At 34.8% G+C, this 23,913-nt stretch overlaps 1 protein-coding gene across 2 annotated transcripts in view; it reads left to right on the top strand.

Annotated features, from left to right (window-relative positions):
- LRP1B (LDL receptor related protein 1B) overlaps positions 1 to 23,913 on the top strand; it is a 1,892,531-nt gene that overhangs the window by 1,072,666 nt on the left and 795,952 nt on the right. For both annotated transcript variants that reach the window (XM_031008804.3, XM_055380092.2), the window contains exons 10-11: positions 659 to 802; positions 6,702 to 6,938. In XM_031008804.3, the coding sequence (XP_030864664.2) occupies positions 659 to 802; positions 6,702 to 6,938 (381 nt within the window). The remainder of the gene's footprint in view (positions 1 to 658; positions 803 to 6,701; positions 6,939 to 23,913) is intronic.

Below are 23,913 nucleotides of genomic sequence, written 5' to 3'. Positions count from 1 at the left end.
TACTAGCTTTTATGCTCACAAAATATTCTTCTACGCCTCAATTTCTATACATGTACTCAGCCTCCACCATTTGACAACTACACACACACACACACACACACACACACACATTTTGTGGTAAGAGTCTCAAAATGACAATAGACTTAAAAATTTAAAAAATATTTTGCCTCAGCACTTCTCAACAGTGTATAGATAATCACTGAATCACATTTCCTCTAGTTTGGTTGCCCATATGATGAATCATTTCAAAGGAAATCCTTTCTCTGCTTAACTACCTAACCTGGGATTATTTTTATGGATCTTTGTATTCATTTTAGAAATTGGTATTTTTAAAAAGGATGAGAAGCAAGTACAAAAAAAAAAAGTCATGTTACTTTTATTTTGCTCACCGGTGAAGAGTTTAAATTAATATAAACACATTTTATTTCTTAAAATTGTTTTTTTAAATGCTCACTTAGGAGGATTTTGTCAAATCCCTGTCTCCTCTTCTATGGGGTTTACACTCTTTTGCATTCGATTATGGTGCTAAATAGTTGAGTATACAAAATTTTGCTAAGATTCCCTGTTTTTACACTATAGAAATTTTGACATACTGATGCACATAGTTATCTTATCTTTGAACTTGAATTTCACGCATGCTGTTTTTTATTTGTTGTAGTCAGAAGCCATGCATGTGAAGTCGATCCATATGGAATGCCAGGGGGCTGTTCACACATCTGTCTACTCAGCAGCAGTTACAAAACTCGGACTTGTCGCTGCAGGACTGGCTTCAACTTGGGAAGTGATGGCAGGTCATGCAAAAGTATGTTGTTAAAATAAAACATTTGCCAGCAGCTACCCCTTTAGAATAGGATTTTAAGTATTAATTAGCAGCACCAACATCAGTCATAACATGAGACTTCAACAGGTGAAGTTTGCCTGCAAATATATACTGTCCATTTTTCTCAAAATAAGTATTTTTCTTTTGTGATAATATGAATGAGAAACTAACCAGGCTGTAGAGTCACTAAATTTATTGATTTTAGGGAAACATATGTTGAGGAAGATTTTTAAAAAGATGCTTCCCTTAATTCCCTAAAGAATGTATTTGAGCTAATAAGTTGGAATGATTAGTTGATCAGATTTCCTCTTATTTGAACCAATATGCTACTCCTCATAATAGGCGTGTTGCTTGTTTCGACAGAAATCCATGTATAGTCAGGCTTCATTTTATCCAGCATCACTGGGGAGTGAATTCACTCCATGATTTAATTTTTCATGATTTAATTTTTCAGGTAGCTGAAGCTATACTAATTAGAGATCAAACATTTAATGATTTTATAAAAAAGTTTTAACGATTTTATCAAAAAGTTTTCTAATCTCTTAGATATATCTTTGTTTTATTTTAAAAATAGGCCAGAATAATTTATCTTAATTTAAATATGGTAAAGAGGATTTTAAAAATGACTTTCATAACTTAATATTTTGCACAATAATTAGTTAAGGTCTTTTCCTGGGGTCTTGATAATCAGGTATAGTAGAACAGCCCTGATTGAAATGATCCTGGTGGGGACTGTTGATCTTTAAATGTTCCCCAAACACCATTATTTTTAATTTCATGATGACTGCTTTTTACAGTGTCCAGTTTGTCTTTACCTTTGTCATAGTGACAGCTTTTTATTTCTGTGTCAGTCCTCTCTCTCTGGTCACAATCCTGCCATCTCTTCCACCCTCTGGTCATGTGCTTACTAAGGACTGTGAAATTAGATCACTAAATGTGTTAGAATTTGAAGTCTAAATGGTTAGAGCTACTAATAGAATATACAGTTTAAAATGAAGAATCAAAGAGTCTAAACTATGTTAAAATGTATGCATTTTTGTACTTTGTTTACATTTTTGATTTTGTATTAAATGCTGATTTTGTATTAAATGCTGGGAATGTGAAGGTAACGTCTCATGTTTCTAGGCCTTCTGGATAATTGAGGGTACTGAGTTTGAAGCCTCATGATAAAAGAAGTTTTGTGTGTGGGTGCATGTGTGTCTATGTAGTGTGTGATTTAAAAATTGATCTGGATGCCACTTGGGAAATATAATCACACACACACACACACACATATATATACACACATGCATATGTGCATACATACATACACACATTGGAGGAAAAACATAAGATCAGAATTGCCTATTATTCAATTGCCCCTAATGTAGTACATCACCTGGAGTACATCAATACTCATCAGAAACAACTCCAGCTATTTGAAGCAACAAGAGATTTAATGTAAATAGGTGCCTACAAAATCATTTAAAAACCTGGACCAGTAGCTTCTAGACTGGGTCTTTGGAACATTCCACCAAACACCATTAAACCAACCTGGCTGAAAGCTGGAACATCTACCATACTCAGAAGCTAGAGCATCAGGAAGCCACAAATGAAAATGTTAACTTTAAAAACATACCATTTAGCTGAGATCCGGGGATTAGAAAGCTTGCCCCACAACTATCAGATGTAGAGTTAAGTCACATCTGTTAGTCCCTAACTGGCAAAAAATAAAGAAGAGGAGGAGAGGAGAGACACCCTGTTCCTCACCTCTTGATATAGAATGGAAGAAGACTACTGTGGAAAAATTCAGTGTCTCCATTAGATTGATACCAGCAGAAGTGGCAAAAAGGGGACCTTTGCCTCACTTCCATATTCTAAACTTGAGCTAGCATATCTGATTTTAGGTAGTCAAATGAAATCCACTACCCTTGGCTATATGAGTGTCTGTGAAATGTATTTTTTAGTATTCAATTGTCTATAGTACAAGAAGACACACTAAAGAAACTTAAGTAGGTATTAAAGAATACCTAGGAAATGACCAAAGAAAATAATGGGGAAAATCATTACCATTCTTATTTAAAACATACATACCTACATACACACACAAACAATCATACATATTACATCAATGAAGTGCTAGGTTTATCAATTACCAATTAAGACATCCATTAGAAGTAACAACAAGGGCGAGTGTTGTGGCTCAGGCCTGTGATTTCAGCACTTTGTGAGGCTGAGGCAGGTGGATCACTTGAACCCAGGATTTCAATAAAAGCCTGGGCAACATTGCAAAACCTAGTCTCTAAAAAAACTACAAAAATTAGACAGGCATGGTGGCACGCTCCTGTAGACCCAGCTACTTGGGAGGCTGAAGTAGGAGGATAGCTTGAGCCCAGGTGGCAGAGGTTGCAATAAGCTGAGATATTAGCAAAATGGGTGCTGTAAAACCAGGATTCCCATGTATTGCTAATATAATTAGAAATCGATGTCACAGTTCGTAAGACATTTGCTAATAAATATAATGATTATAAAACTGACAACATCATTTCACAAGTTATCCTACTTTACTTTTGATTAAGGAAATTAAACGTATTTATAATAATAGCAACTCAGAAACAATATAGCTATCCAACAATAGGTAAGCAGCTGACTATATTATGTTGCTTCTCTAGTAGGAAACATTATGCTGCCATTGAAAGGAAAGTTTTTGAAGACTTTTTAATGGCTTGACAAAAAGTCATTACAGTAAAAAGAATTTATATACAAGATCCCAATTTTTGAAAAATATAAAAGTATGTAAGTATCTAATGTTGATAGAAAATACTCTAGAAATGTTAATGATTTTCAAATGTATCAACATACTTTGAAATAATATAAAGTATTATTTTAAAAGAAATGCCCTTGACATCAGGTAGACACTGAGAGGCTATGAGGGCAATGAAGACAAGGATGTTAATGCACTTTATTCTGTAATTTCGTCTAAGAAAATGTGTGAAATGCTAAATTGAAAAAATTATGCTTATCTCAGTATTATTATAATGATGAAAACAGAAAACCATTTGGAAAATGACTTGGTAAATTATTATATATCAAATAGAAACAAGGCTTAAGGTAATGGTTCAACATAGACAATAATCTTGATTCTAAAATTAAACAATAAGAGCAGAGTATAAAATTGAGTATCTACTTTGATATAAGTAAATATACATTGAAAAAATACCTACATACATTAAATATGAAGCAGTCATACAAAGGAATGCTATACAGCAATGAAAATGAGTGAAGTATGACTACAAGAAGAATGGATGAATATCAAGGATATAATAAAAATAATATTAATCACAAAATTCACACATGCAATTCAAACATGCAAAATTAAACAATCTGCTGCTGGGAAATACACTACATATGTTTAAACTCTTTAAAAAATTTAAAATACACAACAATCAAGATATCGGCTCTTTCTGAGTTGGAGGAGAATGGGTTTGGGGCACATTTATGTCTTCCAGTGTACTGGAAATATTCTTCACATTTTTGCTAGGTACCTGGGATTTGTTTTATTTTTATTCTTTATATATTAAAATATGTTATCAGTTCATGTGCTAATTTGGTGAGAATGATTGCTTCTAGCTTCATCTATATCCCTGCAAAGGACATGATCTCATTCTTTTTTGTGGCTGCGTAGTATTCCATGGTGTATATGTTCCACATTTTCTTTATCCAGTCTCTCATTGATGGGCATTTGGGTTGGTTCCAGGTCTTTGCTATTTAAATAATGCTGCAGTAAGCATACATGTGCATGTATCTTTATAGTAGAATGATTTATAATCCTTTGGGTATATAGCCAGTAATGGGACTGCTGAGTAAAATAGTATTTCTGATTGTATATGCTTGAGGGATCGCCACACTGTCTTCCAGAATGGGTGAACTAATTTACACTCCCACCAACAATGTAAAAGCGTTTCTATTTCTCCACAACCTTGCCAGCATCTATTGTTTCCTGACTTTTTAATAATTGCCATTTTGACTGGTGCGAGATGGTATCTCATTGTGGTTTTGATTTGCATTTCTCTAATGACCGGTGATGTTGAGCTTTTATTCGTGTTTGTCGGCTTCATAAATGTCTTCTTTTGAGAAGTGTCTGTTCATATCCTTTGCCCACTTTTTGATGTTTTTTGTTTTTTTCTTGTAAATGTGTTTAAATTCCTTGTAGATTCTGGATACTAGTCCTTGGTCAAATGGGTAGATTGCGAAAATGTTCTCCCATTCTGTAGGTTGCCCGTTCACTCTGATGCTAGTATCTTTTGCTGTGCAGAAGCTCTTTGGTTTAATTAGATCTCATTTGCCAACTTTGGCTTTTGTTGCAATTGCTGTTGGTGTTTCAGTCATGAAGTCGTTGCCCATGCCTATGTCCTGAATGGTATTCTCTAGGTTTTATTCTAGGATTTTTATGGTTTTGGTTTACATTTAAGTATTTAATCCATCTTGAGTTAATTTTTGTATAAGGTGTAAGGTGTAACCAAACCCTGCATGTTCTCACTCATAAGTTGGAGTTGAACAATGTGAATACATGGACACAGGGAGGGGAACAACACACAACGGGGCCTGTCAGGGATGAGGGGCAAGGGGAGGAAGAGCCTTAGGACAAATACCAAATGCATGTGGGGCTTAAAACCTAGATGACCGGTTAGTAGGTACAGCAAACCACCATGGCGCATGTATGCTATCTATGTAACAAACCTGCACACTCTGCATATGTATCCAGAACTTAAAGTAAAATTTTTTTAAAAATTATCAATATTCTTTTATATATATTTAATATTCAATTACCCTAATTAAAAAACACAAGAAAAGAAATATAAATGTTAATATACTTTGTATTGTTAGGTTTATAAATAATTGCTTATTTTTTATTTTATTATTTTCCAAATTTTAATAATATATTATTTTACTTTACTATGAATATCAATTATTGTGTTATTATCCAAATACAGCTGAGTCTTTTGTATCTTCAGTTTTATTGATAAAGCTCAGTATGTTTTTCCTTATATATAAAAATCATTTCCTTTAAAATTATACACAGTTAACCAAGTATAAGATGCTCCGATAATTGGAGAATCTTGTATATATTTTTATATAGAAGTCTAAAATAAAGAATTCATTTTATAGGAAGAGCTACCTTGATGCTGACATTTTAAGCTCAGCAGACAGTTTTTTGCTTGGGGTTTTCATTTTCGTTTTGTTTTTGATAAGGCCTGTGTTGTACATCAGAGTTACTGTCAGACAGCATCAGCCTCTAACATTCTAATTAAAATTTGAAGATAAAGGGATGCTACAACTGGTATTTAATTTTATTTCTAAAAAGAATAAGTCACATGTTTGGGCAACTGTAATATATTCACATGCAAGTTAGTGATACTATATGATTCTTTGTTTGCCTCTGACAATTTGTAGATGCAAACTTGGGGTTGGTGTGTCTTAAATTTTCTGAAGTTTTTAGCATTGTCAAATATAACGAATGGTACAGTTAGTATCGACAGAAAATGCTAGATAGATTATAATACATTATAAAATTAAATGTGCCGGATGTTTTAATAAATGCCGGTTTTACAAGTTACAAGTTATCTAATGATCTGTCATGATTTTGCTATCCAGACAGTTACAGACAAAGGGATAATTAACTACATATAACCCATTTGCGGAAGTAATTTCTGTTTTAATTAAAGTAATGCAATTAGCTGGCCTTCTTGCATCAAGATACATTTGGCATATTTTAGGGTTTAATTTTTAGCATTGAATTTAAAAAACGCTAATTGTGCCAGTTAATTAAACGGTGGCATTATGCAGTGTAAAGAAGATTAAGCAGCATCAGTTGTTTATGTTTGTAATCTTTCCTCTGCAGGACCAAAGAATGAGTTGTTCCTCTTTTATGGGAAAGGACGCCCAGGAATTGTTAGAGGAATGGACTTGAATACCAAGATAGCTGATGAATACATGATCCCCATAGAAAATCTGGTAAACCCTCGTGCTTTAGACTTTCACGCAGAAACCAATTACATCTACTTTGCTGACACCACCAGTTTCCTAATTGGCCGGCAGAAGATAGATGGCACAGAGAGAGAAACCATCCTGAAAGATGGTAAGTGACACCGTGACATTAACATCAAACTACCCAGAGATGAAGCACTTTAAAAGGATAAATCCAGTGTGTGTCAGACTAGCTTTAACCAGAACTCAAGTTCTTCTGGTTGGTTCAAAAATATTTTTTAATGTTATTTCTTCAGTAACATTGTTTCTCTGTCTTCATATACCAGTGTATTAAAGCCTTCATTATAAAATAGGGCTTGGTGTTGTCTACTATGTTCTAAATATTATCGGAATTAAAATTGAACTATTATCCATCTTCTGGGAAATGTCAATTTACACTGATATGTTTACAGTGCTGTATGGTAGAAGATGAAATTTAATAGGATTTCAGAGACTTGTAATAGTTGGTTTTCATTAGACTATTGATCATGTCACTCAAAATGCATGAAAAATATCAATGTCCACATTGTCATCACAATTCTTGCATTTTATTTCTTACTTTACACATCACTGAAATGAAGTTTTCTAGAGTTGCCCTTGGAATATCAGTATCTCCAGAGAAACTTAAAACATTTATACCTATTTTTATTTATAGGTACATATATGAAGTTATATACATGAAAACAGATATAGATATATTTTAATAAAACCAATGTATTTTATAAATTATTTGGCTTAGGAACAAGTAATCTAGTAACAAAACAATGTTAACTTTGGTATCAGTAGAAAAGATTGCAAATAATAAATCAAACCAGATCTTCACTGGCTGCCAGTCATTTTTAGGCATGTTAACTAATGATTCTGGACCTGTTTCCTCATGTATAAAGTCTGCTTACTTCTTGAATATTTTAAAAATACATGATTTGAGGAACATTAATTGTGTGCTTATTGTATGAAGGACATCACGGTAGCTATATCGCAGGAGATAAAAGGAATTTTAGGGAATGACTTCTGCCTTCAAGGGGTTCGTAATCTACCTTTGGAGATGATATAAGCACACAAAAAGTTTCAAGACACTGCAGCATTTAATTAATAAGTTCAAAGCTGTCTTGAAGAAATATATGATTAATAGAGAATGCCTATGTAATGGGTATTCACAGGAAGCAAGAGATATCTTTATGTGGGTATACTCAGAGAACTCCTTCGGCAGGAGATGGTGTTTGGACTAGATCTTAATGGAGAAACATTAAAGAGGGAGAGGAGGATGTTTCTGCAACCAGAAATTCCATGATAAAAAAAGAAAAGCACAATCTCTAGAAAGAGGGTGTGGGGGACATAAATGGAAGCTACCGGAGGTTCCTTTACAGGTAATAATGAAGAAGAGAGTCGAAAGTGAAAGGCACTAAAATGCGCTAAAATAAAGGGCCTTGAATGTAAGTGAAGGAGTTTGGAAAAAATCCCAAAGGAATAAAAAGAAATGCTTTTGAGTCAAAGAATAATGTGAACAAAGTGATATTTTAGGAGGATCAATCGCGTTGTTTGGTGCAGAATGAATCAGAACTTTATTGAGATGAGAAAAGATGAGAAAATAAAAGCAGAGAGATAGACTAAAATTATTTACAGCATGGATGGTGTAAATGGTGGTCTCTCCAATCTTTTAGAGGAAATGAGAGCATGAGAATATTCTTCATTCAACACAACTTTACTTTAAATCAAACCTGATAAAAAGTATACTTTCTATGCTAAAATAAAAACGTACCTGTTTTTGTCTTTATTATAATTTATGGATTAAGGCAACGTAAATCCTGCATAATTTAAAATTCCAAAGGAGTATCTAATTTAAGTTAAGATTTTCACTTTAAATTGGATGTGACAGAGGCTGTCTGCCTACTTTTCTCTTAATGTGATAGCAGATGATAGGGTCCTGACAGTTTTAGATGGACAAAGAAATTGCACATTCTGTCTAAGTAGATAAAATTTACATTGTTTTGTTTTTGACCCAGACACTTTCATTTATTATTATTATTATTATTATTATTATTATTATTATTGATAGAGTCTTGCTCTGTCGCCCAGGCTGGAGTGCAGTGGTGCAATCTTGGCTCACTGCAACCTCTGCCTCCGAAGTTTAAGTGATTCCCTTGCCTCAGCCTCCTGAGGAGCTGGGATTGCAGGTGTGCACCATCATGCCTGACTAATTTTTGTATTTTTACTAGAGACGGGGTTTCACCATGTTGGCCAGCTTGGTCTCAAACTCCTGACCTCAGGTGATCTGCCTGCCTCAGCTTCCCAAAGAGCTGGGATTACAGGCATGAGCCACCATGCCTGGCCGACACAGACACTTTCAAGGACCAAAATGCAACATAGAGAGTTCTTGGTTTCCTTTTGAACTGTGTCAGTTCCTGTACTATGACTGGATGTTCCTGCTAATAATCCTAACTTTGAGAATAATATCAAGGATATTGGTGGTTCTTTGCATTGCACCCATCACAACAGAGATCTACTCTAATAGCCACAATGACCGCCAGGCATATCTGTCCAGTACTGCTTTGACAGTATGAAGGTTATGAGAACATTTTGCAAATTTTCACACTTGAAATATATTTAACATTTTTGTCTTTCTACACAAGGAACAGCTTAATATCTTTTATTAGTTTATCTTTTTTCTTTCCATTAAAGTGAATAATGATACACATTACAATATGAGATTAATGTGTCAAAGCAGAGACTTAGATTTGGCAAATGACAACTTGTCATTCTTGGCATCAGAAAAATTAAATTCTATGTGTATTCACTTATTTAGGTAGAGTGTCTACCTTTCAACCTGAAGACTGCGAGGCAATGCTTAGTTTGACAAATGATTTGGAAGCTTGATAGAAATTCTGAGACATTGATAAATTTATGTAGTTTGAAGTACAAGGGTATAGTTTGCTGTTTGTAACTAAATATAAATATCTTGGACATCTTTTATGTAAGCTCAGATTCTCCCTCCTAAGAAATAAAAACAACAACATTTCCAAAAAAAATCCATCTTTATTCATTCTTTGATTTTTTTTCTCCTAGAGGTTTATTGAAAACCCCCTAAATGTTGCATATACTGTTGGCTTTGAGGAATCTCATGGGTGAAAACAGCAATCAAATCAATGAGAAAGGAACTTGTCCATTGTTATATTTACATGTATCTCATTTCATCTGCTAAGTGAAAACATATTACTGATTTATTAAAGATAAACTTCCATAGAGACGAGATAGTTACTATGTGTATTTTTTCACCCACCTGGAATTTTTTGTCAAAATTTTTGTAAAATTCATACTATTCCTTTTTTAAAAATTAATTACTTGATTTATTATTTTTCAGTCAATAAAAAGTGAATGCTGTATCGGGGCCAGGTGCTGTTCTAGGTGATAGGAATGCTTCATTAAAGAGGATAAAGCTTCATATTTAGCTTATATCCAACAGCAGAAAGGGAATAATAAGCAAGTAAACACATAAATGAATAAGATAATGATGATTGCTGTAAAGAAACTAAAGTAGGGTACTCGGCTAGAAAATAAAAGGAGTATCAACAGGAGGCAAAGTTAGATTAAATGGTTAGAGAATTTAAATTAGCCATTCTTGCCAGGTATAATTGTTACTTTCTCTAATAGAACAAGATAGATGCTCTTTCTAAGACTGAATTCATTTTTATCTTCTTGAGTATCCTTTCCAAGATTTATTTTTCATTGTAATATGAATTATAATTTTACCAGGAAGGAAATAATATAAAAATGATAATTTACTATTCAATTTATTGTTACATGTATTCCACTAGTGCAGTACTTGTTTTTAAACTGTATACCTTCATTCTACTCAAATACAGACATTTAAATAGAAGAAATGTTAAAATAACCTTTCATATCATTTCATATTTTTAAAGTATTAAAAAGAATTCAAAGCATTTTAACCTAGATTTGAAAGTTATTAATGCTTGCAGCTTTAACAGAAAAACTGTAGTTTCCATAGATCCCATAATTAAACTGGGGACTTGAGGTCACTGTTTTACATAACACAAAGGCTTTCTTTACCAAACTTTTTTCATAATAGACATATAGGGATAATGTGGGTTGAAAAGGGTGATAATTTTGCCGCTTCTTTTGTTGTGGCATTGATGAAGATTCAATTCATCTACTTCAAGTCATAAGTCATACTGCAAGTAAAACAATGCAAACATAAGATTTATACGTACAGTTCTTCCCAACTGTGATTCTTTTCTTTTCTTTTTCTTTTTCTTTTATTTATTTATTTGTTTATTTTATTTTATTTTTTTTTTGAGACAGAGTCTTACTCTGTCATCCAGGCTGGAGTGCAGTGGTGTGATCACGACTCACTGCATCCTCCTCCTCCTGCACTCAAGTGATCTTCCCTCCTCAGCCCCTCAAGTGGCTAGGAACACAGGTGTGTGCCACCATGCTCAGCTATTTTTTTTTTTTTTTGTATTTTTTGTTGCGACAGCCTTTCACCATGTTGCCCCAGCTGGTTGCAAACTCCTGGGCTCAAGTGATCCACTTGCCTGAGCCCCACAAAGTGCTGGGATTACAGTCCCCAACGGTGATTTTTATAATTTTACATAAAGTATGGGCCCAAGAGTACAAAATTTGACCTCTATTATAATTAGATGCAAGTTTGGCAGAACATTCTGTCCTCTAGATGTATCCTTTTAATTTTAGACTATACCAACTTATTTTGTGATAATAAAATCAATGACAGCAATAATAGTGAACATTTAATGAGTACTTACTCTGTATCAAGATTGCTCACATTATGTTCATTGTCCCAGACAATCCACTCAACAGCTCCCCGAGGTCAGCTTTATTATTAGCTCCATTTTATAGATTGGAAATTGAGACTCAGACAGGTGAAGTCTTTTCTCAAAGTTACATAGCTAGTAAGTGATACCACTCGTCAAGAACTGTGAAAGCACTGAGATTTTATTATGTTTGTAAACTACATACAACCTGCTACACGTTCATGGATGCTGGCAGAAGACATGAAACTTCAGAGACAAAATACAGTTTATTACTAAGATCAATAACAATAGCCAGAGTATCTGTAATTTTGTTTCAGGATCCTGATCTGTACTCCCCACAGGGTAACCCAAAGGTGACACCTGCACATACCATGGCACATGTTACAAGAGATGAATCTGGAACTTAGGGAACGCCCTTTTTTTTTTTCTCTAGCAATAAGCATGCCTGTTGTTTTCTCCAGAAAAAGTTACTTTCTCCATCTTCTAAGCCTATAAGCAAACCTGCCTTTTGCTTCAGAGAGAGATGTAATCTCTATCTTCCAAGGACATTTACCTTATTAACATCCTTGAAAATAGAGTCTAAGGCACTTGGCTTCTCTTTTCCCAAGGTGGACAGAAATGTGAGAGAACCTTGGAACATTGTCTCAGCAATACTGATATGCAAGTTCCTGTGATCTGATTTTGGAGTCTGTGGTATGCTGAACAATGCCCTCCAAATAATATCTAGGTCCTCATCCCCAGAACCTTTGACTCTTACCTAGTATGGAAAAGGGGACTTGCAGGTGTGATTAAGTGAAAGGATTTTTGATGGGAGGAAGATGCTGCTTTTTTAAAAAAATTTGTTGACACATAATAATTGTACATATTTATGGGGTACAAAGTCATATTTGTACATATACATACATGATACATGTAATGATCAAATCAAGGAAATTAGCCTATTCATTACCACAAACATTTATCATTTCTTAATGTTGTGACCATTCAGAATCTTCTTTGTAATGTTTTGAAAACGTACACCAAATTAGTGTTAACCATATTCACTCCCTGCAGTGCTAGAGAACACTAGAACTTGTTCCTCCCATATAGCTGTAACTGTGCATGTGTTGAGGATCTTGAGATAGAAAATTATCCTGACTTATCTGGAGGTACTCTAAATGTAATCACAAGGAAATTTATAAGGGGGAGGCCAGGACAAAGGAGGAAGTAGGGGTCGTGACTATGGAAGCAAGAAGTTGGCATAATACAAGGGAAGGGCCCTGAACCAAGAAAGGCTGGTGGCTTCCAGAAGCTGGAAAAGGCAAAGAAATGGACTCTTCCTGAGACTCCCCAGAAGGGACCAGCTCTGCCAGCACCTAGACTTTAGCCCGGTGAAACCAGTCCTGGATATTGACCTTCAGAACTGTCAAAGAATAAATTTACATTGCTTTAAGCCACCAAGTTTGTGACAATTTATTACAGCAACAAAAGGAAACTGGCAGAGTCTGTGCTCTTACCCCTTGCTATACTGATATACTGACTTTATGTATGAAGGTGTGTTCTATTTGATTGACATAAGGAGTAGGTGCACATGTTTCCACCTGATAATATCAGAAGAGAAGTTGACTTGGATCCTGTTCAAAATTATACATTACTCTTTAATTTCATAGCTCCTGTAAATACCTGGAAAACCGAGGTCTTCCTTTAAATGAAGGTACTTTTTAGGAGCTATAAAGTTAAAGAGTAATGAATAAGTTTGACATGATCCAAGGTAGGTTTCTCTTTTATGACATTATGAAGAGAAGAATAGCCAGGAAGAATGAGAAGCAGTCTCTTTCTGTCAAATATATTCTCCGAAAGATGTGTTTAATCTGTTCACGTACTATGAAAGGACAGTGCTATATTCATGTGATTGCTTATTTGGCAATTGAAGGGCCAAGCCCTACTCTTCAGCTGAGTCCTGTCCCCAGCATCTTCAGAATTGCCCTGTGGATTTTATAATCAGCTGTCCCTCCAATTGCGTGTTGAAATGTGTAGCCCATCAATTATTCTCTGATTTATCATTCTATTACTTAGAAATCCTACTACTGACACACAGACACACACATACACATGTGCGCACACACACACACACAATCACCAGCTTAAGACCCACTTCAGAACTCCAGAAATAGGTTAGCCTCTATTCTAAATAACCCTAGGGCAGGCACATACAACAGATTACAGGATGTAATCTGTACCTGAATGACACTGACCTTATAGTAGGATTATCATTTTCTGCACCTTTAAATCACCTCTTACCCTTGGATTTCAATGATCTTCAGCATTGTATAACTTTGGCAGAATTTCTCATAACGATTGAGTTTCATAGTAATGAAGCAAACATGCTGAGATAACACTAATGAATTATATTAGAGTGTTCTTATGAAATTTAAAGTGTGATAATGCCTTATAAAACATTTTAAATTAAGAACAAGCCTTTACTCTTTGTTATTGGATTTCAGGTAAATATCAATCTTATTTTTCTGCCTTTAACTCTGAACTTTTTCTCTTGAAGAAAAGCTTTAAGATTCTAAGATATATACTCTGACCAACTATTAAAGGAAATAATGAGTACATTTGTCAGTCATGCAATATATTCTAAATAAAATTGTAAAGGAGATATTTGTCAACATTTGCAACTCTTGAGATCAATGAATATTGTTATCACACTGAGTGTCAAGAATATAGCCTGTTTGCACATACTGACTCCTGTTGACAGTGAATAAGACATTTTCATAGAATTTACTTGAGATTTGATTCTTGAAAACAGTGTTCAGTTTCACATTTAGTCTATAAATATATATTTATCATATTATTTCTCCAGAACTAGATGAGATGTTTGAAAAGTAATTTGAACCAATATATGTATTTTTGTCTGAAAAGTAGACATGCATATGAGAAGATTAAAATATGGGTTATAAAACCTATCAAATGATGAAAAGATGGAATTGGCTATGGTGGCTAGAGGGTTCTAGTAAACACAGAGGAGAAAACATCCTTTCCTTGATTTCCACCCAAAATAGGCATGTGTACATATGCATCAGTATTGACAAACACAAAATATACCCATATGTATATACACATGTGAGCTCAAAAGAGCTCTAGAAACTTCTGTAAAGAAGCCTATTATAGATGTTAGATTGCTGGGAAGGTTAAAAGAGAGAAGGTGAAAATACATGGTAATCTCGAAAGTCCCATAGAGCTACAGCAGTCCCCTTTATCGGAGGTAGATAAGTTCAAAAACCCTCAGTGGATACCTGAAACCATGGATAGTGTTGAACTCTATATATACACCATGTTTTTTCTTATGCACACATACCTGTGATAAAATTTAATTTATAAATGGGCATAGTAAGAGACTCACAACAATAATGATAATCAAATAGAACAATTATAACAACATGCTATAATAAATGTTATGTGCATGTAGTCTCTGTCTCTCAGAATATCTTACTGTACTGTACTCACTCTTCTTGTGGTCTGTCAATCTTACAACCTGGGTGGCCAGTAAGTGAATAACAGGTAACATAGAGTGTGGATATGCAGGATGAAGGAATGATTCCCGTGCTAAGCAGGACTGAGTGAAATGAGAGTGCAAGGTTTCAAAATGTTACTCAGAACAGCAGACAATTTAAAACTTATGAGTTGTTTACTTCTGGAATTTTCCATTTAGTATTTTCAGACTGTGGCTGACAAAGAGTAACTGAAACCATGGAAGGTGAAACCATGGTTAAGACTGTTGTATTATTATATATATAATTGTTACATTAACAAATATTCTGATTGGTAGTTTTCTTACACACTTAAATAAATTACCAATATTCAGCATGAATTAAAATAAAGAAATATATTCAACTCAGTTACTTTATCATACTTAGCATTATGGAATTCTTAGTTGCTACTTCAGAAGTCCTTTAGGAATTCTTCGTTTACTTAGGAATACTATTATGAACTTTAGCTACAATTAAACTATTGCTTAGGTTAATTAATACGAATTTCTCAATACAATATAGTGTAGATTGACTTGACTTTAGGGATACCAAAGTAGGAAGCACTACCTCAAATTGTGAGACTGAACAATATCCATAATACATGCTGAGAAAACTCCCACGACACTAGCTATTATGAGAACATTTTAGGGAGTAGTAATAGTCATTGTGTAACCAGTATGTTTAAAAATGTGACTCTGACATATCTAAAGCATAACTTTATTTTTACCTCCCACTGACCTTTAAAATTTACTCAGTAATCTTTCTTACTCCACATCAAAACTTGGTCAAATCCCAATCCTTTCAGCTTACACTAGGTAGTAGACAGAACTGTCAGTCATTTTAAGTCAGAAATGAAATCTCAATTTGGTCATTAGAATGCATAGTCCACCATATATACATACAAATCAAAATTCTAAACTCATCGTGCCATCAAATCTTACTTGTTTCCCACTTGTGCTGCCTCTGGCCCGGAGAAGGACTGGAGGGCGTATTTGTTGCATTCTCTGTTTCTCTGCCCTGCATTTATTTTCCCACCCCTCCCAGCTTGCTAGATTATTTTTTTTAATTATTTTTAGTTTTTACTTTTCTGGGCTGAATATATGTCCCTGCTAGTTAGCTTCTGATGCCCACTCACCTCTCAACTTTGATTGGAAGAGGTAACAGTGGTAAAGAGAGGTAAGGAGATTAAAAAAATCTTATTTGAACTAGTCCCATTGTACTTTAGCCTCTTTGTGAGCCTGGTAGATCTTTTAAAATGGACTCTCTTGAGGGGTATGGATGTGTGTGTGTGTATTTGAGTGTGTGTGTACACGCACGTGCGCATGTGTCTGTGTGTGTCTGTGCTTGCAAGGTTTTTGGAAGTCTTCCTTCTGCTGGATCTTTCTAATTTCATTTCCTTTGGCCAAAGGACATGAAGTTTTTGCTTGTTACTTTGCATCCCCGAATGTCCATTCTCTTATTGTTTGAATCCCTGTATCCAGCTGGACAACCTTGTTGCACTAGATCAAAGATATTTATGTGCCAGAATTCTATCCTGTGTGGTCTGCCTTTGGTCTGCAGAATTACTGTGAGCCTTTTGTCCCAATATACTCTGGGAGTGCAGCCATAGTGCAAATCAGCCAACACTATCCTGCCTACTATCCTATAGAATGTGTTTAGCTTTCTCAAGTGTGAGCCAGAAGTGAGACATTCTGAGACGTGAGTTTCATGCGTGGAAAAAACATCAACTGAAGAGAGCTAAGTTCAAAGTCCTCATAGAGGCACCACGGAAGCTCCATCACTAGAGTTGAGGTGAAAAGTATCCCTCCATCCTCTCCTTCCTATTTTAGAGGTTCACATAAGTAAAATTTATATCTGGAGAAAAAGCGTTATTTATTGTCAGTTTATTAGTGAAGGATTTGGCCAATCAAATAGGCTGGATTTGGGTTTTGTTTTTGTTATAATTACCTTTACGGAGCCAAAGCTTTCAGATCCCTCCCTTGGTGGACAGATGCTACCTTGTGCTTAGCGTGGGACCTGGAATATGTCTTTTCATCCCTCAGTTTTCAATATTTCCTGCATGTCAGCCTTACTGGAAGGTCTCTCTCCACACTCTTATCCTTCTCTCAATGGTAGAATGCTGTGACCTGTTACTAAGTGGAAGATTCATGGTGGATGCAAAAAAAGGCTCTCTTTTCTCTTGTGCCAGTCTTGGTCTTAGGTCCTGCGTGTCTGGGTTTTGAAGGTGGGCCCTTCTCCTCCCATGGCAGTGAAACTCTGCCTTATATCTAGGGGAGTTTTGGGCAGGAGATAATTTTCTGCCCCATCCCCAGGGTAGCAATTGTCTTTTTTTTAATATCAATATACAATTTTGTGTCCAGGCAATTTTTGTGCCCCTCTTCTAGGGTTAGACAGCTTTTGCTCCTATTCTTCCCTGAGTGTTGCTGTACCTTTGTCTGGGACCAGTGGCAACAGAATTTCTTACCCATTTCCAAGCAATACACTAGCATTGCTTGCTATGACTAACAAGTTTGTAGTGGGACCAGGGGGTTTCTTACCCCTCCCTCAGGGACATATGGCTTTGCCTTTTACTTCTGCTTCAATGACAACTTGTCTTTGCAGCTTACTTTGCCTTTGGAGGAAAAAGGGTTCCCTGCTCCTTTTCTAGAGGCAGATTATTTGTTTGTACCTCTTTCACAGGACCGTTGTCTTGCTTCAGGGAGGTGGAAGGTCTTCTTTCTCTTCCCCAGGGGTTTAGGAGTTCTCCTTTGTATCAGAGAAGATTCAGGATTGGATGCGGTTTCATGTTTGTGAGACACTCAGGGATCTCTCTCAGGTTTACAGTTCTGCCTTCCATCTTTCTCTTGTAAATTCAGTGAAAGAAATTCTTTGTGTTGGGTATTCCCAGGGATTCTAAATTATCACATTAAACCACACTCAGTTTTAAGAATATTTTATTATTATAGCTTTTTTTTTAATCTGCTATTATGGTAGTCGCCTCTTCTTCCCATGCTCTGACAAAGAGTAATACTTTATGTGTTCTGTTTTTCCTGGAAAAGGTCTGTCACCCTTTGCATTTCAATGTATTTTGCTGTCTTGAGACCTAAGCTTTTGTTTGGATTCAAGTAAAGTTGTGATCTTGTAGATTATTGGGTTTACTCTTATTGTTATTCTTTTGTGGCTTTCTGCATTGCATCTTAAGCAAAGCCGAGCTCTGAATGTTTATAATTCATGAGTGCAAATAGGAATTTGAGGAACAAGATGGAAATAGTTTTTAAAAGTGTTTTCTTTCCCTTTTCCTTAGCATTAGAATCAATTAAAAAATAGTTGAGCACTTCTGTGAATATATGTGAATCCCTTGTGATGCTTTAAATATCCACAGTTTACACACAAAGGCATTTTACTAGATGCAAAAAGATTTAAGTGTTTTCTACTTTCAATAAGCTCATTTTGTATTTTTTAACAAAAAAATAAATGTAGCAGTGGGGGTTTTCACTTTACAAAAAGAAAAATTGGTTTATGTGTTATATTATCAGAAAAAATCTTTTATTTAAAGAGATGGTACAGGATGATATGATTAAAGGTAATCTATAAATCTGATCCTTATTTTTTATAAAGATTTCTATTTATCTACAAAAATATCATATAATTGCCAAATATCTGTCAGATAGAAGGCAAAGTGTTTATCTGAAAATATCAAGTGGTTGTTCTCAAAGAGTTTATATTCTTATTGGATGCATCTGCCAAATAATAAATGAAATGAGGGACTAAATATAAGGCTAAGCAAATAATTCAACTTTACTTTGCATTCTATAATAATACTGAAAAGATTTTTTTTTATTATTATTATTGTACTTCAAGTTTTAGGGTACATGTGCACAATGTGCAAGTTAGTTACATATGTATACATGTGCCCTGCTGGTGTGCTGCACCCATTAACTCGTCATTTAGCATTAGTTATATCTCCTAATGCTATCCCTCCCCCCTCCCCCACCCCACAACAGTCCCCAGAGTGTGATGTTCCCCTTCCTGTGTCCATGTGTTCTCATTGTTCAATTCCCATCTATGAGTGAGAACATGCGGTGTTTGGTTTTTTGTCCTTGCGATAGTTTGCTGAGAATGATGATTTCCAGTTTCATCCATGTCCCTACAAAGAACATGAACTCATCATTTTTTATGGCTGCATAGTATTCCATGGTGTATATGTGCCACATTTTCTTAATCCAGTCTATCGTTGTTGGACATTTGGGTTGGTTCCAAGTCTTTGCTATTGTGAATAGTGCCGCAATAAACATACGTGTGCATGTGTCTTTATAGCAGCATGATTTATAGTCCTTTGGGTATATACCCAGTAATGGGATGGCTGGGTCAAATGGTATTTCTAGTTCTAGATCCCTGAGGAATTGCCACACTGACTTCCACAATGGTTGAACTAGTTTACAGTCCCACCAACAGTGTAAAAGTGTTCCTATTTCTCCACATCCTCTCCAGCACCTGTTGTTTCCTGACTTTTTAATGATTGCCATTCTAACTGGTGTGAGATGGTATCTCATTGTGGTTTTGATTTGCATTTCTCTGATGGCCAGTGATGATGAGCATTTTTTCATGTGTCTTTTGGCTGCATAAATGTCTTCTTTTAAGAAGTGTCTGTTCATATCCTTCGCCCACTTTTTGATGGAGTTGTTTGTTTTTTTCTTGTAAATTTGTTTGAGTTCATTGTAGATTCTGGATATTAGCCCTTTGTCAGATGAATAGGTTGTGAAAATTTTCTCCCATTCTGTAGGTTGCCTGTTCACTCTGATGGTAGTTTCTTTTGCTGTGCAGAAGCTCTTTAGTTTAATTAGATCCCATTTGTCAATTTTGTCTTTTGTTGCCATTGCTTTTGGTGTTTTAGACATGAAGATATTTTTAACAAAATAAATTGATAACAGTCCTGGGAAACTGAAAAATATACCATCAGCGATCAGAAATAATGGGAATTTCCTAATTAGAATATAGATTGAACCAGACTGACTAACAAGATCACCAGAAACCATAGCTTAAGATACCATAGGTGTAAACTTGAAATATAAGAGTTGAGAAAGAGGAACACCATGATCCTAATAAAAACTAAAAGAGATTTTTTTAAAGGCCTTAAGGCACTCTTTAAAGAAAGTTAATAATTAACTGAACTTAAAATAATGAGTCCAGTTCAATCCATCCCAGCTACTTTAAGTACACCCCTGGAAGCATACTCAAAGAATGGAATTGAAATAACTGTCTATTCACTTGGGAGGAACTTAAAGTTTTATCTTAAAAATCATACAAAAATAAAGCTTCAAGAACACAAAAAATATAAAATTTAGAAATATGGGGATTTTGTTTGGGTTAAATGAAAACATTTATTGTTCACAGTTCTAGAGGTAGGAGGTACATCAACAAGGTGCCAGCAGATTCAGTGTCTGGTGAGGGCTCTCTTTCAGGTTTGCAGACAGCCTCCTTCTCACAGTGTTCCCATGGGGTGGAAAGAAAGAGCTCTGGCCTCTTCCTCCTAGAAGGACACTAATTCCATCATGACAGTTACTCTCATGACCTCATCTAAGCCTAATTACCTCCCAAAGGCCTCACCTTCTAGTACCAGACCATTGGGAGCTAATTAGGGCTTCAACATATGATTTTTTTTTTTTTTTTTTTTGAGGGAGAGGAACATTCAGTCCATAGCAGATGTTTACTGTCGCTTTAAGCAATAAATTTGGCGGCAATTGTTACACCTCAATGGACAACTAATATACTCCCCTATAGCTTATTCTCTGCACAACAGCCTGAGTGGTTTTTTAAATTTTAAATCTAGTCTGGTTAATCTACTTACAACTTTCCAATGACTTCCTGTCACTCAAAATAAGTTCTTAGCGCTCACCACGTCCTGGAAGGCTGAGAATGATCTGGCATCTGACTGCTTCTCTGTTCTCATTTTCCACTGTTCCTCCCCTCCCTTGCTCTCTCAGCCTAGCCACCTTCCCTCCCTCCCTTCCACCACTGTTCGTGCACACTCTTTTCTCACAGTAACCCCAGCACGCCAACCCTGTTGCCACCTCAGGGCCTTTACCACGCGCTGTTTTCTGTCCTGTACATGCCTACCCCTGGACTCAATCATTCCCTTCAAGGCTCACTCCAAATGTTACCTCCCTGGGAAGTTTTCCTTAGCACTGTCTCTCCAGCAGCCCCATCCCCTGTTGCTGCCTGGCCCCTTGCTGTGATGCATCTTTTGTTGGGGCACCCATGTAGGGGATGTGCATGCCTGTGTGCGTATGTGGAAATATGTATTTTTTAATGATACTGGGATGCAAACATTTTCTAAGCAGTGCAATGCAAAACCTCGTGAAACACACACACACATATGCCTGCATATATATATATATATATATACACACATATACCTGCATTAAAATTTTAGAAAACATTTCTATGAAAAAGGCATTATTAGCAAGTGAAAACATGAAAGATAATCTAAGCAAAAATGTTCACATTTCATATAACAGAAAGCAATGATTATGAAATAAAGACAATATCAGAAAAAATTAAAAAGGACTTATTGAGGCAGTTCACAGAAGAAGAAATACAAATTTTCTGAATAGGCATATGGAGAGGAACTCAACATCATACTAATCACAAAAATGTAAATCAACAGAATAGTTTTCACCAAATTCATCAGATTAAAGAATGAAAGATTGATAATATGTAATATTAGAACATAAGAAAATATCTCCCACACTACTGGGGAGAATGTAAGTTGTTATATTGGTTTTGAAGCATTATTTAGTAATAGCTATCAATTTAAATGGTACATAAGATTCAAACCAATTCCACAATTAGTTACCTATTCTATAGAAGTATACACATGTTCAAAAAGACACATTATTTATAATCATAAATTGGAAACAATATAAAGTCCATCAGATGAGGCATGATGCATTTATGTTAACAATAATATTAAGTAGCCGTTAAAATGAATGAGGTAGAGCTATATATACTTAAATCAACAAAACCCATGAATAGACAAAGTGAGTTAAAAGATATTTTTCCAGAATGATCCTATTTTTGCAAGTATATCCAAAAGTTTTTGGAAGGATCAATAAACTGTTTATAGTGATTACTTCTCTGGAGGGCCATATGAATTTTTGCACCCACATCTGACTGTCTTTTAAAATTTGTACAACATGATATACATTCTTAGCTTAAGTAAGAATTACAAAGAAAATAACAAAGTAGAGAAATGTGATTATAGGTAACCGTGTAAATACAAGTTTTTTTTTTGTGGTGCAACTAGTTTTTTGTTACATTAATATAAGTTGTAAGTTGGTTACTTCAAACATGGATGATTGCTTAAAAAAATCTACATTTTCATCTTATGTTCTAAATGGGTGTTGTTTTATTTTAGTTTGTCTTTTGTCTGCTAAGCCCTTTCCTCAAAATCTTTATACACTTGAATCTCTTCCTTTTATACTTACATCAAGTGTTGTTGTTTTCTTCATGAATAAAATGGTGTCTTATTTGGGGCTAGTGTGCTACAAGTTGTCTCTTCTGGATCCATAAACATCTATCTACTAACAGTCATTACTTAACCAGCTATTAAAAAATAGCTTCAGAACTATTTTTTTGTAATCTATACATATTTAATGATTTTGGCAAGTCCCCTATATAGCATTTTGATTTGAAACTACCCAGAAGATTATAAAATTCAGATGAAGCAAAAGAGAAATATCAAATTTTATATCATCATTGGCCTTCTTGTTTCATTTTAAAGGTAAAATATTGACTTAAAAAGTTTAAAGATTAGGTAGATCATTAATATAATAGAATATCCATCTGAGGTAACTAAGTAATACTCTTCAATTCTGATATAAGTTTTAATGCGTTTTTATTTCCTCTTTCTCTGTTTATATATATGTATGTGTATGTGTGTGTGTGTGTGTGTGTGTGTGTGTGTGATATGTATATATGCCATTATATATAGCTCCTCCAGAAAAATCATGATTTTTACACACTCCATGGTCTGATGGTCTCAGCACTTAAAATTATATTTTAAGCTAATGTAAATCATATTTTATTGACAAAATATCTGTTGCTGTATAACAGTAGCATTTGTGAATTTCCTAGTATTTACCAGACATTTCATATCAATTATTCTGAATATGTAGGAAGTTTGTGGTTTTTGCTCATATTAGGGACCTAGAGCTTACAGGAATTAAGAAATGTTCTCTTATAACTCAGACCAGGTTTATTTTAGACTCGGTCATAGACTAAGAAAAACAATATTGTGTATCCTCATACTTTTTGCCTCCCTCAAAAAAATGAGTGATGACTACCTCAGATCTTCCTTAAACACCTATCAATTCTCTTTTCTCTTTATTCATTAACTTTTATTTTTTCTTTATTATTCCTATGCAATTGGAAAGAATCAGAGTTCTCATCAAAATATGCATCTACTGTAGTATAGTATGCTATATTTAGATAACTTGAAGAAATATATTGTAATGATATTAGGACATTTAATGTGTGGTGATGGTCTGATAACCATATAAAATATTTTGATACACATCTGTTCCTTTCTTTGGTTAATACAAATCTGCCTGCACTGGATAGCAATGCACTCCTATCCCCAGCATTGACACTTTTATCTTTGTTATAAAAATGAGCTTTCATAAATCTTTATTGTTAATCATAGAAGAATGTGCATATTTTCTGTCAAAACAAATTACCTTGATATTTTAGCTATTAAGTTATTTGTAATTTGTCTTAAATAGAGGAATTTCAAATTGCACGGTTTAAC

The sequence above is a fragment of the Gorilla gorilla genome, chromosome 11, assembly GCF_029281585.2.
Source record: "Gorilla gorilla gorilla isolate KB3781 chromosome 11, NHGRI_mGorGor1-v2.1_pri, whole genome shotgun sequence".
Lineage (NCBI taxonomy): Eukaryota > Metazoa > Chordata > Mammalia > Primates > Hominidae > Gorilla > Gorilla gorilla.
This window is presented reverse-complemented; position numbering and strand designations above follow the sequence as displayed.